This window comes from Leptodactylus fuscus, chromosome 4 (assembly GCF_031893055.1).
Source record: "Leptodactylus fuscus isolate aLepFus1 chromosome 4, aLepFus1.hap2, whole genome shotgun sequence".
In the NCBI taxonomy this organism is placed as follows: Eukaryota; Metazoa; Chordata; class Amphibia; order Anura; family Leptodactylidae; genus Leptodactylus; species Leptodactylus fuscus.
Genome location: NC_134268.1, coordinates 223,383,019 through 223,398,851, shown reverse-complemented (window position 1 = coordinate 223,398,851; position 15,833 = coordinate 223,383,019). Strand labels below are relative to the sequence as shown.

The window sequence follows — 15,833 nt, the reverse complement described above, 5'->3', positions numbered from 1 at the left end:
ACCTGCACCCCCCTCCTCTGTATACCACCTACAGTCAGTGCTGAGCCTCACACAGTCAGTGACCCCAATATTCTGCTCCCCTATACATCTCACTATCCCCCCAATATTCAGCTCCCTCATACAGCCCATGTCACTGCCTCTGTACTTCACACAGTGGAGCTGTACCCCAATATTCAGCACCAGGGGTAACCTCCTCCGCCTCATTCACTGCTGATTACCCCCTAACACTACCCTTCCCCCGTCCCCCCTGTCACAGTCCTGGGGGTCCCTCCGCTCAGGTGACTGTGGCCCCATGTGCTGTATGTGCAGGACTGACACCCCCCAGATCCGTATAGTGAGTGACCCCATGTGATGACGGAGGGGGCCACCTCTCGCCCCCGGCTGTCGCTCTTATCCGCCTCCTGTTCTGTCTTGTGTTTCTTTTATATTTTGTCGCTTTCTCTGCAGTTTCTTCTTTTGATATTTTTTCTCGTTTATTTTACAGAATTTTTTTCTCATATTTTAGGATATTTTTTATCATTGATTTTTTTTTTGTAGTTTTTTTTCTATTCCTGTGTGACTTTCCCCCGTTGCAGCAGACTGATCCCCGATGTGTTGGCGATTTCTGGACTCCCCTGATATTTGTATATTTAGCATTTCGGTTTTTATTCTGTTTTATGTGGATTTCATGTCCATTTTTAATCTCAGCTGACATCTGTGTTGTGGTTTGTGGGCTCCAGCAGCTCCCAGTGACCCCCCCATTTACTCCCAGTAACCCCCCATTCCCTCCCAGTGTCCCCCCCCCCCCCATTCCCTCGCAGTGTCCCCCTCCCCCATTCCCTCACAGTGTCCCCCTCCCCCATTCCCTCACAGTGTCCCCCCCATTCCCTCCCAGTGTCCCCCCCCATTCCCTCCCAGTGTCCCCCCCCATTCCCTCCCAGTGTCCCCCCCCATTCCCTCCCAGTGTCCCCCCCATTCCCTCCCAGTGTCCCCCCCCCAATCACTCCCAGTGTCCCCCCCAATCACTCCCAGTGTCCCCCCCCAATCACTCCCAGTGTCCCCCCCCAATCACTCCCAGTGTCCCCCCCCAATCACTCCCAGTGTCCCCCCCCAATCACTCCCAGTGTCCCCCCCAATCACTCCCAGTGCCCCCCCCCATTCACTCCCAGTGCCCCCCCCCATTCACTCCCAGTGCCCCCCCCATTCACTCCCAGTGTCCCCCCCCCCCCCAATCACTCCCTTTAAGATGTTCATCATCATTTTACAGATAAACAAATCCAAGTTATTTTTTGTCTGCCAGTCGTCAGAATGTGACACATCAGCTGTAAATCAGGAGCGACCCCGGGGATGGCGGCCGGTGACGGTGGCTTCAAGGCACTGAGAGACTTTGGGACTGTTCACAGGACACTTTGTTTCTCTGGTCACATGATTCATTTTGGTCGGGTCCTATTCTGCCAGCGTTGAGGTCCCTGGGTCAGTTTTTATTGGCCGTTCTGACAGATTTGTGTCTCAGTGTCGGCCATTACAGATCGGGGGTTGGGTGGAAAAAAAATGAAAACTTTATCTTGGACACGAAGCAGATGTGAGAGAGACGGCGGCCCCCGCTTCATCCTCCGCTATGGCCCCCATATTATTGGAGGAGTTCTTATTTATATTTAATCTCACCTTTAATTCTAATCCTCGTCTAATATCTCCTATACCTGGACGTATTATATGTCTTATATTACACTGAGACCGTATAATGATACAGTGTGTTATATTGTTACGTGGCTACGTTGTGTTATATTGTTACGTGGTCACGTTGTGTTATATTGTCACGTGGTCACGTTGTGTTATATTGTTACGTGGCTACCTTGTGTTATAGTGTTACGTGGCTACGTTGTGTTATATTGTTACGTGGTCACGTTGTGTTATATTGTTACGTGCATACGTTGTGTTATATTGTTACGTGGCTACGTTGTGTTATATGGTTACGTGGCTACGTTGTGTTATATGGTTACGTGGCTACGTTGTGTTATATGGTTACGTGGCTACGTTGTATTATATTGTTACGTGGCTACGTTGTGTTATATTGTTACGTGGTCACGTTGTGTTATATTGTCACGTGGTCACGTTGTGTTATATTGTTACGTGCATACGTTGTGTTATATTGTTACGTGGCTACGTTGTGTTATATGGTTACGTGGCTACGTTGTGTTATATGGTTACGTGGCTACGTTGTGTTATATGGTTACGTGGCTACGTTGTATTATATTGTTACGTGGCTACGTTGTGTTATATTGTCACGTGGTCACGTTGTGTTATATTGTTACGTGGCTACGTTGTGTTATACTGATATGTTATGTTTGTTGTCTGTCGTTGTCCGATTTCCTTCTTTTCTGCTACATCTGAACATGGCTGTGTTGTGGTTTCTCCTGCGCTGTCACTATTGCTTCTGTCTGTTCCTTACGAGGGGGAGGAGGAAAAGCGCAGAGATATCTGTACACCCCCGATCCTATTGCAGCAAGTTCTCACAAATGGGGGCATTCATCATACTTGACAAGTGCCCTACTTTGCAATGCATGACTTTCCTCCCAGCAGAGTCTGATCAGCAGATACCCAGGACCCTCCGCCCGGACAGCTGGAGACTGTGGGGGGCACCGGACTACCTGAGCTAGAGACTGTGGGGGGCACTAGATTACCTGAGCTGGAGACTATGGGGGGCACTGCACTACCTGAGCTAGAGACTGTGGGGGGCACCGGACTACCTGAGCTGGAGACTATGGGGGGCACTGCACTACCTGAGCTGGAGACTGTGGGGGGCACCGGACTACCTGAGCTGGAGACTGTGGGGGGCACTTACTGACTCTTTTTGAGTTTTATGATCTAATCAGTATTTTTATTTTTTTGCCCATATTACATAAAGCTGCTTCTGCCTGTAATAGGAGATACTTGTTATTTGCACCTTGAAAAGTCTAAATCTTTTTGTACTTGCGGCCTCTCTGCAGACGAGACCTGTGTATCAGTACAGGATAAGTAATGTAATGTATGTACACAGTGACTGTACCTGCAGAATAGTGAGTGCAGCTCTGGAGTATAATACAGGATAAGTAATGTAATGTATGTGCACAGTGACTGTACCAGCAGAATAGTGAGCGCAGCTCTGGAGTATAATACAGGATAAGTAATGTAATGTATGTACACAGTGACTGCACCAGCAGAATAGTGAGCGCAGCTCTGGAGTATAATACAGGATAAGTAATGTAATGTATGTACACAGTGACTGTACCAGCAGAATAGTGAGCGCAGCTCTGGGGTATAATACAGGATAAGTAATGTAATGTATGTACACAGTGACTGTACCAGCAGAATAGTGAGCGCAGCTCTGGAGTATAATACAGGATAAGTAATGTAATGTATGTACACAGTGACTGCACCAGCAGAATAGTGAGCGCAGCTCTGGAGTATAATACAGGATAAGTAATGTAATGTATGTACACAGTGACTGTACCAGCAGAATAGTGAGCGCAGCTCTGGGGTATAATACAGGATAAGTAATGTAATGTATGTACACAGTGACTGTACCAGCAGAATAGTGAGCGCAGCTCTGGAGTATAATACAGGATAAGTAATGTAATGTATGTACACAGTGACTGCACCAGCAGAATAGTGAGCGCAGCTCTGGAGTATAATACAGGATAAGTAATGTAATGTATGTACACAGTGACTGTACCAGCAGAATAGTGAGCGCAGCTCTGGAGTATAATACAGGATAAGTAATGTAATGTATGTACACAGTGACTGTACCAGCAGAATAGTGAGCGCAGCTCTGGAGTATAATACAGGATAAGTAATGTAATGTATGTACACAGTGACTGCACCAGCAGAATAGTGAGCGCAGCTCTGGAGTATAATACAGGATAAGTAATGTAATGTATGTACACAGTGACTGTACCAGCAGAATAGTGAGCGCAGCTCTGGAGTATAATACAGGATAAGTAATGTAATGTATGTACACAGTGACTGTACCAGCAGAATAGTGAGCGCAGCTCTGGAGTATAATACAGGATAAGTAATGTATGTACACAGTGACTGTACCAGCAGAATAGTGAGCGCAGCTCTGGAGTATAATACAGGATAAGTAATGTATGTACACAGTGACTGTACCAGCAGAATAGTGAGCACAGCTCTGGAGTATAATACAGGATAAGTAATGTAATGTATGTACACAGTGACTGCACCAGCAGAATAGTGAGCGCAGCTCTGGAGTATAATACAGGATAAGTAATGTATGTACACAGTGACTGCACCAGCAGAATAGTGAGCGCAGCTCTGGAGTATAATACAGGATAAGTAATGTAATGTATGTACACAGTGACTGCACCAGCAGAATAGTGAGCGCAGCTCCGGAGTATAATACAGGATAAGTAATGTAATGTATGTACACAGTGACTGTACCAGCAGAATAGTGAGCGCAGCTCTGGAGTATAATACAGGATAAGTAATGTAATGTATGTACACAGTGACTGCACCAGCAGAATAGTGAGCGCAGCTCTGGAGTATAATACAGGATAAGTAATGTAATGTATGTACACAGTGACTGTACCAGCAGAATAGTGAGCGCAGCTCTGGAGTATAATACAGGATAAGTAATGTAATGTATGTACACAGTGACTGTACCAGCAGAATAGTGAGCGCAGCTCTGGAGTATAATACAGGATAAGTAATGTAATGTATGTACACAGTGACTGTACCAGCAGAATAGTGAGTGCAGCTCTGGAGTATAATACAGGATAAGTAATGTATGTACACAGTGACTGCACCAGCAGAATAGTGAGCGCAGCTCTGGAGTATAATACAGGATAAGTAATGTAATGTATGTACACAGTGACTGCACCAGCAGAATAGTGAGCGCAGCTCCGGAGTATAATACAGGATAAGTAATGTAATGTATGTACACAGTGACTGTACCAGCAGAATAGTGAGCGCAGCTCTGGAGTATAATACAGGATAAGTAATGTAATGTATGTACACAGTGACTGCACCAGCAGAATAGTGAGCGCAGCTCTGGAGTATAATACAGGATAAGTAATGTAATGTATGTACACAGTGACTGTACCAGCAGAATAGTGAGCGCAGCTCTGGAGTATAATACAGGATAAGTAATGTAATGTATGTACACAGTGACTGTACCAGCAGAATAGTGAGCGCAGCTCTGGAGTATAATACAGGATAAGTAATGTAATGTATGTACACAGTGACTGTACCAGCAGAATAGTGAGCGCAGCTCTGGAGTATAATACAGGATGTATCTGAGGATCAGTACAGGGTTTATCCAGGTGTTACATGCTTCTCTGATGGGATAGGGATGATAAGCGGCTGGGGTCCGCTCTGGTGCTCCTTATCTCTGGCTTATCTCTCCCCTCACACAAATATTTAGTTAGTCTGTCTGGATATGATGGAGGGTTTTGGGGTTCACCTCTGTAATCTTTATGATTATCTCCAGTCGGTCCCATCCCCCATGAGTGTCTCCCTATTATTATGGTAACCCCTCGCTCCCTGTGATGTTCCCCTCTGTCCTGTGATCTGTCCTAGTGACTGACATCTTCCTCCTCTTCTTGTCAGGTCCATGATGTCTCAGTGCCTGGTGCGAGGCTGCAGGAACGCCTCTGAGTGCACGGACAGCGCTGTCACCTTCCACCCCTTCCCAGCAGAGCGGGAGGCTGCGGAGCGATGGGCCAGTCTGTGCGGGGTCTCCGGCCAGGAGTGTTCTCAGCTCTTGAAGGATCTGGAGCTTGGCGGCATCGCCGGGAGGTACCAGCTGTGCTCACTGCACTTTGAGCAAAAGGCCTACGAAACGACCCCAGAGGACAAGACCACCGGCGGGAAACTGAGGCCGGGAGCGGAGCCGACGCTATTACTGAGTCCGGGGCCAACCTCGGGGAGTGACGCTCAGGTAAGGGACAGCAAGGCTCAGCCATATCAGAGCCGGGAGCCCAAAGCTAGTGGTCTGTGACTGCAGACAAGTGCCCAGAAAGGACCTGACGACTCGCATGTAAAGGGGGGGCCCAACCTCAGCAAGTTATCCCAACACCGGCTGTATTTTTTCAAAAATTTTTTTTTATAAATATATATATTATTATTATTTTATATATCTTTTTTTTAAACCCAGTGCTCCATCCATCATGGCGGCCTCCATAGTCCTGTACACAGTGATTATTGGGGGCTTTTCCAGCATTCGGGAAGTCAGTGACAGTTATTTACCATCCCCCCGTCTCATGATATTGTGCCGGTAACTATGTACTTGTAGGGTTAACTGCCGACTGCCTGCTCGTATATAGTCAATGGACTGTCAGCAAGCAGTTAAAGGGATATTTCGGCAAGTCAATGGGTTGTCGGCAAGCCTAAGTCCCCCTATTGAGTGGAGCAGTGACCATAGGGGGGCGCTGTTCTGTCCACTTCTATGAGACTGTCGGACATATCTGACACTAGGCATAGAGGTGGACTAAGGACCCCCATGTGCAGACGCCTCTGATCCTGTAGGACGCCCCTTTAAGCTGATTCTCGGCAGCACCATATTAATCCCGCGGCGTCCTCTCACACTGCGGCTCTCGGAGTCGTCTCCTTTTTTAGCCTGTTTTTCAGTTGTGGATGTGATGGCTGATCCTGACACCTGACTCCGTCATCCATCACTGTCACTTGTCTGCGTCAGTCCAATTTCTCATTTCAGGCCGAGCCTGACAGCCGACGTGGATTCCATTAATCATGTTTGCAGCTGTCGGCGCGGCTTTCTTCCTCGCCGTTCGCCTCCTCCCCGTCCTGCCATCATTGTTTGCTCTCGGGCCTCGCTCAGGGTGGCTGCCGGACGCTCCTCGGATACTCGAAGTATGGCGGCTTCTTCCATTGTCATCTCGTGATTGACGCGCGGCTTCTTCCCTGACGCCCCTGATTAATGAGGATACAGGGGCGAGAGTATATAGCTGTATACAAGGCAATTCCCTAATATTTAGGAATGTAAGAATCATTCTTGTAGCTGGCAGCCATGATACAAGTGATACGAGCCACGGTATTGGGTATGTGCGGCAATGGCGATTATTTTGCTCGCCCCCCCCCAGCCCTGTAGACACCCGAGAATACATAAAGGAATGGCTACTTGTGTAATTTTCCCATCTAATATCAGTTTATAGCAGATCGGCGTCCTCTGTCAGATCAGGTGCCATGGTGGTGATGATGGGGGTCGTATTCCTGCGCTCGGCCGACCTCACATCATAAATCATTGAGGATTTCGTTCTGTCTCCGCTGATCGCTCCTGCCAAAGCGGCTCCCCATAGTTTCCATAGCAACCCCTAGCCAGCCATCTTTCCTTCTCGATGTCGTGTATAGACATGGCTGCTTCACATTCATTTCTGCTTTAACCCCCCACATCTGGCGGTGACGCTGAGGGTCTTCAGGAGGACGTGGTTATCGCCGCCGGGGCTGTGTATCGGCGATTCCTCCACTTATGATGTATTTCTCCTTCTCTTGCAGGTGAACGCTTCCTTACCAGCCACACGCAGCCCACAGCGGCAGACGCCTCCTCCGTCCTCTTCGTGTTCCTCGTGCACCTGCGCTCAGTCCCTGCCTCCGACCTCTAAGGCGACTCAGGTACGTACTTATAGGATCAGGCCATGAGAGTCCATGTCATCCGCCACCTCTGTAGATCTGAGGTTCTGTTTCTTGCTGCAGGGACCAGGCTGTGGACAATCCTCCAACGTCCAGGACTCGGCTGCTGAGATCCGACCGCAGGTGTCGCACTGCCCCGCCGGAGCCACAGTGCTCAGCCCCCAGCCCGGCGTCAGTCAGGTCAGGCGACAGTAGACAACATATCATCTCTGCTAAGACTTGAGGTTCCATCTTAAAGGGGCTCTATCAGCAAAATCCTGCTGCTAGAGCCCCACATATGCGTGAATAGCCTTTAAAAAGGCTATTCAGGCACCGTAAATGTTATATTAAACTTTAAAAAAACCGTTTTAAAAAAATAATGTGCTCTACTTACGGATCGTGCACGCTGGGCGGGCATTCAGGGTGTGTCTTCATCTTCTTCCCCGCCTCTTCTTCCTCCGGTCCCATCCTCCTCCGACGCTCGCGGACACTGATATAAAAAAACGGCCTGGGCGCATGCGCAGTAGCATGCGGCTTCTACTACAGCTACTGCGCATGCGCCCAGGCTATCACTGTCCGTTCGCGAGCGCTGGAGGAAAACGGGACTGGAGGACATCGGAGGAAGAAGAGGCGTGGAAGAAGAAGACGGCGCACCCTGAATGCCCGCCCAGGGTGCATGTTCGGTAAGTAGAGCACATTCTTTTTTAGGTTATTATTTTAAAACGGGGGGGGGGGGGGGGGGGGGGGGTAGTTTAATATAACATTACCGGTGCCTGAATAGACTTTTTAAAGGCTATGCACGCATATGTGGGGCTCTAGCAGCAGGATTTTGCTGATAGAGTCCCTTTAAGGGTAATGGGGTACAGAGGACTAGAAACATCACAAGATGGGACCTCAGCATCGATACAGGAGGTAGATGGCCAACAGAGCGGGGGGAGGGGCAGTATGCCCATTGGAGAGACAGAGCCCCCCATATAGCAATCTACTGTCCAGACCAGAGCCATGTCCAGAGTCAATTCAAGGCCTTTCTTCCAAACCCAAGACCCCCTTTAGACGTTCCATACTGGGCAATAACAAGAGGAAGTCATTTTGTGGATTTCTCACCTTTTTCTTATTCCACAGATCGTTCTCAACTTTCGTGACCAAGGACAGACTCTTAAACTGGATAATGTGTCCACAGAGAGCGCCCCCCAGTGTCAGGGAGGATGCCACTGCCAGCAGAGAGTGGTCAAGCAGGTAAGATGGGCTGGAAACCTTGGACAGGGATAACTCCATCTTATAACGTGTCTTGGGTGGGGGGATATTTAAGAAGGACTTGACCACTTTCCTGACACGCCTTGTGCTGTTCTTTTCCTCATTGCCAGTCGGGTTTTACCATTCTTCTTGTCCGCACTCATTGGACATTATAGACTATAGTCCAGTTGTCAATGTATTCCTACATCGCCAGGAGGAATAACTGAGGAACCGCACGAGACACAGGTAATAGAAATCCAGACTTGTGATATAATTTTTGACTCCTGTTTTTCCCCAGGTTGTCCTCATCTTCTTGGATCACCCATGTGAGTCCACCGCCCCAACATCTTCCACGTCCTCTCAGGAATCTCCTCCAACATTAACTTCTGGCACCCAAACTGAAGAACAAGATGGAGACTCTGGGAGCAGCAGACAAGTCCATCCCGAGAGGCCCGTGCCTCAGCCGTCACCTCTGTCTTGTCAGGGGGCCGTCCAGGGGAGCGCACAGACCACTACATGTATGGAGGTCAGCGAGGTGCAGGGCTCCACAGAAGCAATGGAGAGCGACGCCAAGATGTCAGAGGTCACAGTCGGTCCAGGGGAGCAGCAAACCCCGCAGCCCTGCCAGGAGCCTATGGAAACTGAGACCAGTAGGCAGGCAGACCTTAACTCTGTGCCCCCCACCTCAGACAGACTCCAAACAATCCCTGAGAGCCCTGACAAAGGATTAGACCATAGATGTAGTGTGGAGCCGACCCCCGACTCACAGGCTCAGGTAGGATCATCCAAAAATAATCCCTAGCTTGCACGGTATAGTCCTTGCTGATAATGTGCCAGAAGCTTGTCCGCTGACATTAGGATAGCAACCTATAGGGGGCACTAGAGGTATCATTTGTAATTCTGACTTTCTTCATTAGCAGCTTCCAAATGACCAAGCGCCAAGCAGCAAATGTGAACAAAGACCAGACAATCCCCCCGAGTGTCCGCACAGCCAGCGCCAGACCTGCAGACCGTTCTGTATAGGTCCATCTATAAACCAGGTTGGGATGTGAGGTTGTATTATACTAAACCCACCGGATAGGAGACGCAAGAAGCTCTAACCTAGTGTGTATGGCAGCAAAACAAAGCCCTCACCTGCACCTGTAATGTTACTAAATGTAATTTCAGGCACCAAAGATACCGAGCGCAGTATAGGAAACAACGCTATATAACCTCTGATATCTAGATAATGATCAGAGACATGTCATCAAGTGACTACAATAATACTGCCCCTATGTATAAGAATATAACTACTATAATAGTGCCCCTATGTACAAGAATATAACTACTATAATACTGCTCCTATATACAAGAATATAACTACTATAATACTGCTCCTATGTACAAGAATATAACTACTATGATACTACCTCCTATGTACAAGAATATAACTACTATAATACTACCTCCTATGTACAAGAATATAACTACTATAATACTGCTCCTATGTACAAGAATATAACTACTATAATACTACCTCCTATGTACAAGAATATAACTACTATAATACTACCTCCTATGTACAAGAATATAACTACTATAATACTACCTCCTATGTACAAGAATATAACTACTATAATACTGCTCCTATGTACAAGAATATAACTACTATAATACTGCTCCTATATACAAGAATATAACTACTATAATACTGCCCCTATGTACAAGAATATAACTACTATAATACTGCTCCTATGTACAAGAATATAACTACTATAATACTGCTCCTATATACAAGAATATAACTACTATAATACTGCCCCCTATGTATAAGAATATAACTACTATAATACTGCCCCTATGTACAAGAATATAACTACTATAATACTGCTCCTATATACAAGAATATAACTACTATAATACTGCCCCTATGTACAAGAATATAACTACTATAATACTGTTCCTATGTACAAGAATATAACTACTATAATACTGCTCCTATGTACAAGAATATAACTACTATAATACTGCTCATATGTACAAGAATATAACTACTATAATACTACTCCTATGTACAAGAATATAACTACTATAATACTGCTCTTATGTGCAAGAATATAACTACTATAATACTGTTCCTATGTACAAGAATATAACTACTATAATACTGCGCCTATGTACAAGAATATAACTACTATAATACTGCTCCTATGTACAAGAATATAACTACTATAATACTGCTCCTATGTACAAGAATATAACTACTATAATACTACTCCTATGTACAAGAATATAACTACTATAATACTACCTCCTATGTACAAGAATATAACTACTATAATACTACTCCTATGTACAAGAATATAACTACTATAATACTACTCCTATGTACAAGAATATAAGTACTATAATACTACCTCCTATGTACAAGAATATAACTACTATAATACTGCTCTTATGTACAAGAATATAACTACTATAATACTGTTCCTATGTACAAGAATATAACTACTATAATACTACTCCTATGTACAAGAATATAACTACTATAATACTACCTCCTATGTACAAGAATATAACTACTATAATACTGCTCTTATGTACAAGAATATAACTACTATAATACTACTCCTATGTACAAGAATATAACTACTATAATACTGCTCATATGTGCAAGAATATAACTACTATAATACTACCTCCTATGTACAAGAATATAACTACTATAATACTACCTCCTATGTACAAGAATATAACTACTATAATACTGCTCTTATGTACAAGAATATAACTACTATAATACTGTTCCTATGTACAAGAATATAACTACTATAATACTGCTCCTATGTACAAGAATATAACTACTATAATACTGCTCCTATGTACAAGAATATAACTACTATAATACTGCTCCTATGTACAAGAATATAACTACTATAATACTGCTCCTATGTACAAGAATATAACTACTATAATACTGCTCTTATGTACAAGAATATAACTACTATAATACTGTTCCTATGTACAAGAATATAACTACTATAATACTGCTCCTATGTACAAGAATATAACTACTATAATACTGCTCCTATGTACAAGAATATAACTACTATAATACTACCTCCTATGTGCAAGAATATAACTACTATAATACTGCTCCTATGTACAAGAATATAACTACTATAATACTACCTCCTATGTACAAGAATATAACTACTATAATACTGCTCTTATGTACAAGAATATAACTACTATAATACTGTTCCTATGTACAAGAATATAACTACTATAATACTGTTCCTATGTACAAGAATATAACTACTATAATACTGCTCCTATGTACAAGAATATAACTACTATAATACTGCCCCTATGTACAAGAATATAACTACTATAATACTACTCCTATGTACAAGAATATAACTACTATAATACTACCTCCTATGTACAAGAATATAACTACTATAATACTGCTCATATGTGCAAGAATATAACTACTATAATACTACCTCCTATGTACAAGAATATAACTACTATAATACTACTCCTATGTACAAGAATATAACTACTATAATACTACTTCCTATGTACAAGAATATAACTACTATAATACTACTCCTATGTACAAGAATATAACTACTATAATACTGCCCCTATGTACAAGAATATAACTACTATAATACTACTCCTATGTACAAGAATATAACTACTATAATACTACCTCCTATGTACAAGAATATAACTACTATAATACTACTCCTATGTACAAGAATATAACTACTATAATACTACTCCTATGTACAAGAATATAACTACTATAATACTGCTCTTCTGTACAAGAATATAACTACTATAATACTGCTCATATGTGCAAGAATATAACTACTATAATACTACTCCTATGTACAAGAATATAACTACTATAATACTGCCCCTATGTACAAGAATATAACTACTATAATACTACTCCTATGTACAAGAATATAACTACTATAATACTACCTCCTATGTACAAGAATATAACTACTATAATACTGCTCCTATGTACAAGAATATAACTACTATAATACTACTCCTATGTACAAGAATATAACTTCTATAATACTACTCCTATGTACAAGAATATAACTACTATAATACTGCTCCTATGTACAAGAATATAACTATTATAATACTACCTTCTATGTACAAGAATATAACTACTATAATACTACTCCTATGTACAAGAATATAACTACTATAATACTACTCCTATGTACAAGAATATAACTTCTATAATACTACTCCTATGTACAAGAATATAACTACTATAATACTGCTCATATGTACAAGAATATAACTACTATAATACTGCTCTTATGTACAAGAATATAACTACTATAATACTGCTCATATGTACAAGAATATAACTACTATATTACTACTCTTATGTACAAGAATATAACTACTATAATACTGCTCCTATGTACAAGAATATAACTACTATAATACTACCTCCTATGTACAAGAATATAACTACTATAATACTGCTCTTATGTACAAGAATATAACTACTATAATACTGCTCCTATGTACAAGAATATAGCTACTATAATACTGCTCCTATGTACAAGAATATAACTACTATAATACTACCTCCTATGTACAATAATATAACTACTATAATACTACCTCCTATGTACAAGAATATAACTACTATAATACTGCTCTTATGTACAAGAATATAACTAATACTACTCCTATGTACAAGAATATAACTACTATAATACTGCTCCTATGTACAAGAATATAACTACTATAATACTGCTCATATGTACAAGAATATAACTACTATAATACTACTCTTATGTACAAGAATATAACTACTATAATACTGCTCATATGTACAAGAATATAACTACTATAATACTGCTCCTATGTACAAGAATATAACTACTATAATACTACCTCCTATGTACAAGAATATAACTACTATAATACTACTCCTATGTACAAGAATATAACTACTATAATACTACTCCTATGTACAAGAATATAACTACTATAATACTGCTCTTATGTACAAGAATATAACTACTATAATACTGTTCCTATGTACAAGAATATAACTACTATAATACTACTCCTATGTACAAGAATATAACTACTATAATACTACCTCCTATGTACAAGAATATAACTACTATAATACTACTCCTATGTACAAGAATATAACTACTATAATACTACTCCTATGTACAAGAATATAACTACTATAATACTACCTCCTATGTACAAGAATATAACTACTATAATACTGCTCTTATGTACAAGAATATAACTACTATAATACTACCTCCTATGTACAAGAATATAACTACTATAATACTACTCTTATGTACAAGAATATAACTACTATAATACTACTCTTATGTACAAGAATATAACTACTATAATACTGCTCCTATGTACAAGAATATAACTACTATAATACTGCTTCTATGTACAAGAATATAACTATTATAATACTACCTCCTATGTACAAGAATATAACTACTATAATACTACTCCTATGTACAAGAATATAACTACTATAATACTACTCCTATTTACAAGAATATAACTACTATAATACTGCTCTTCTGTACAAGAATATAACTACTATAATACTGCTCTTATGTACAAGAATATAACTACTATAATACTGATCCTTTGTACAAGAATATAACTACTATAATACTGCTCGTATGTGCAAGAATATAACTACTATAATACTGCCCCTATGTACAAGAATATAACTACTATAATACTACTCCTATGTACAAGAATATAACTACTATAATACTGTTCTTATGTACAAGAATATAACTACTATAATACTGCTCCTATGTACAAGAATATAACTACTATAATACTGCTCCTATGTACAAGAATATAACTACTATAATACTACCTCCTATGTACAAGAATATAACTACTATAATACTGCTCTTATGTACAAGAATATAACTACTATAATACTGCCCCTATGTACAAGAATATAACTACTATAATACTACCTCCTATGTACAAGAATATAACTACTATAATACTGTTCTTATGTACAAGAATATAACTACTATAATACTGCTCCTATGTACAAGAATATAACTACTATAATACTGCTCCTATGTACAAGAATATAACTACTATAATACTACCTCCTATGTACAAGAATATAACTACTATAATACTGCTCTTATGTACAAGAATATAACTACTATAATACTGTTCCTATGTAGAAGAATATAACTACTATAATACTGTTCTTATGTACAAGAATATAACTACTATAATACTGCTCCTATGTACAAGAATATAACTACTATAATACTGCTCCTATGTACAAGAATATAACTACTATAATACTACCTCCTATGTACAAGAATATAACTACTATAATACTGCTCTTATGTACAAGAATATAACTACTATAATACTGTTCCTATGTACAAGAATATAACTACTATAATACTGTTCTTATGTACAAGAATATAACTACTATAATACTTCCTCCTATGTGCAAGAATATAACTACTATAATACTGCTCCTATGTACAAGAATATAACTACTATAATACTACCTCCTATGTACAAGAATATAACTACTATAATACTGCTCTTATGTACAAGAATATAACTACTATAATACTGTTCCTATGTACAAGAATATAACTACTATAATACTGCTCCTATGTACAAGAATATAACTACTATAATACTGCTCCTATGTACAAGAATATAACTACTATAATACTGCTCCTATGTACAAGAATATAACTACTATAATACTACCTCCTATGTGCAAGAATATAACTACTATAATACTGCTCCTATGTACAAGAATATAACTACTATAATACTACCTCCTATGTACAAGAATATAACTACTATAATACTGCTCTTATGTACAAGAATATAACTACTATAATACTGTTCCTATGTACAAGAATATAACTACTATAATACTGTTCCTATGTACAAGAATATAACTACTATAATAC

At 40.8% G+C, this 15,833-nt stretch overlaps 1 protein-coding gene across 3 annotated transcripts in view; it reads left to right on the top strand.

Moving 5' to 3' along the window:
- The window catches only part of LOC142201040 (uncharacterized), a 46,921-nt gene that overhangs the window by 361 nt on the left and 30,727 nt on the right, over positions 1-15,833 (top strand). For all 3 annotated transcript variants that reach the window (XM_075271857.1, XM_075271856.1, XM_075271855.1), the window contains exons 2-7: positions 5,584-5,914; positions 7,486-7,602; positions 7,684-7,800; positions 8,722-8,835; positions 9,131-9,607; positions 9,753-9,872. In XM_075271857.1, coding sequence (XP_075127958.1) covers positions 5,588-5,914; positions 7,486-7,602; positions 7,684-7,800; positions 8,722-8,835; positions 9,131-9,607; positions 9,753-9,872 — 1,272 coding nt within the window. In that variant the 5' untranslated portion in view covers positions 5,584-5,587. The remainder of the gene's footprint in view (positions 1-5,583; positions 5,915-7,485; positions 7,603-7,683; positions 7,801-8,721; positions 8,836-9,130; positions 9,608-9,752; positions 9,873-15,833) is intronic.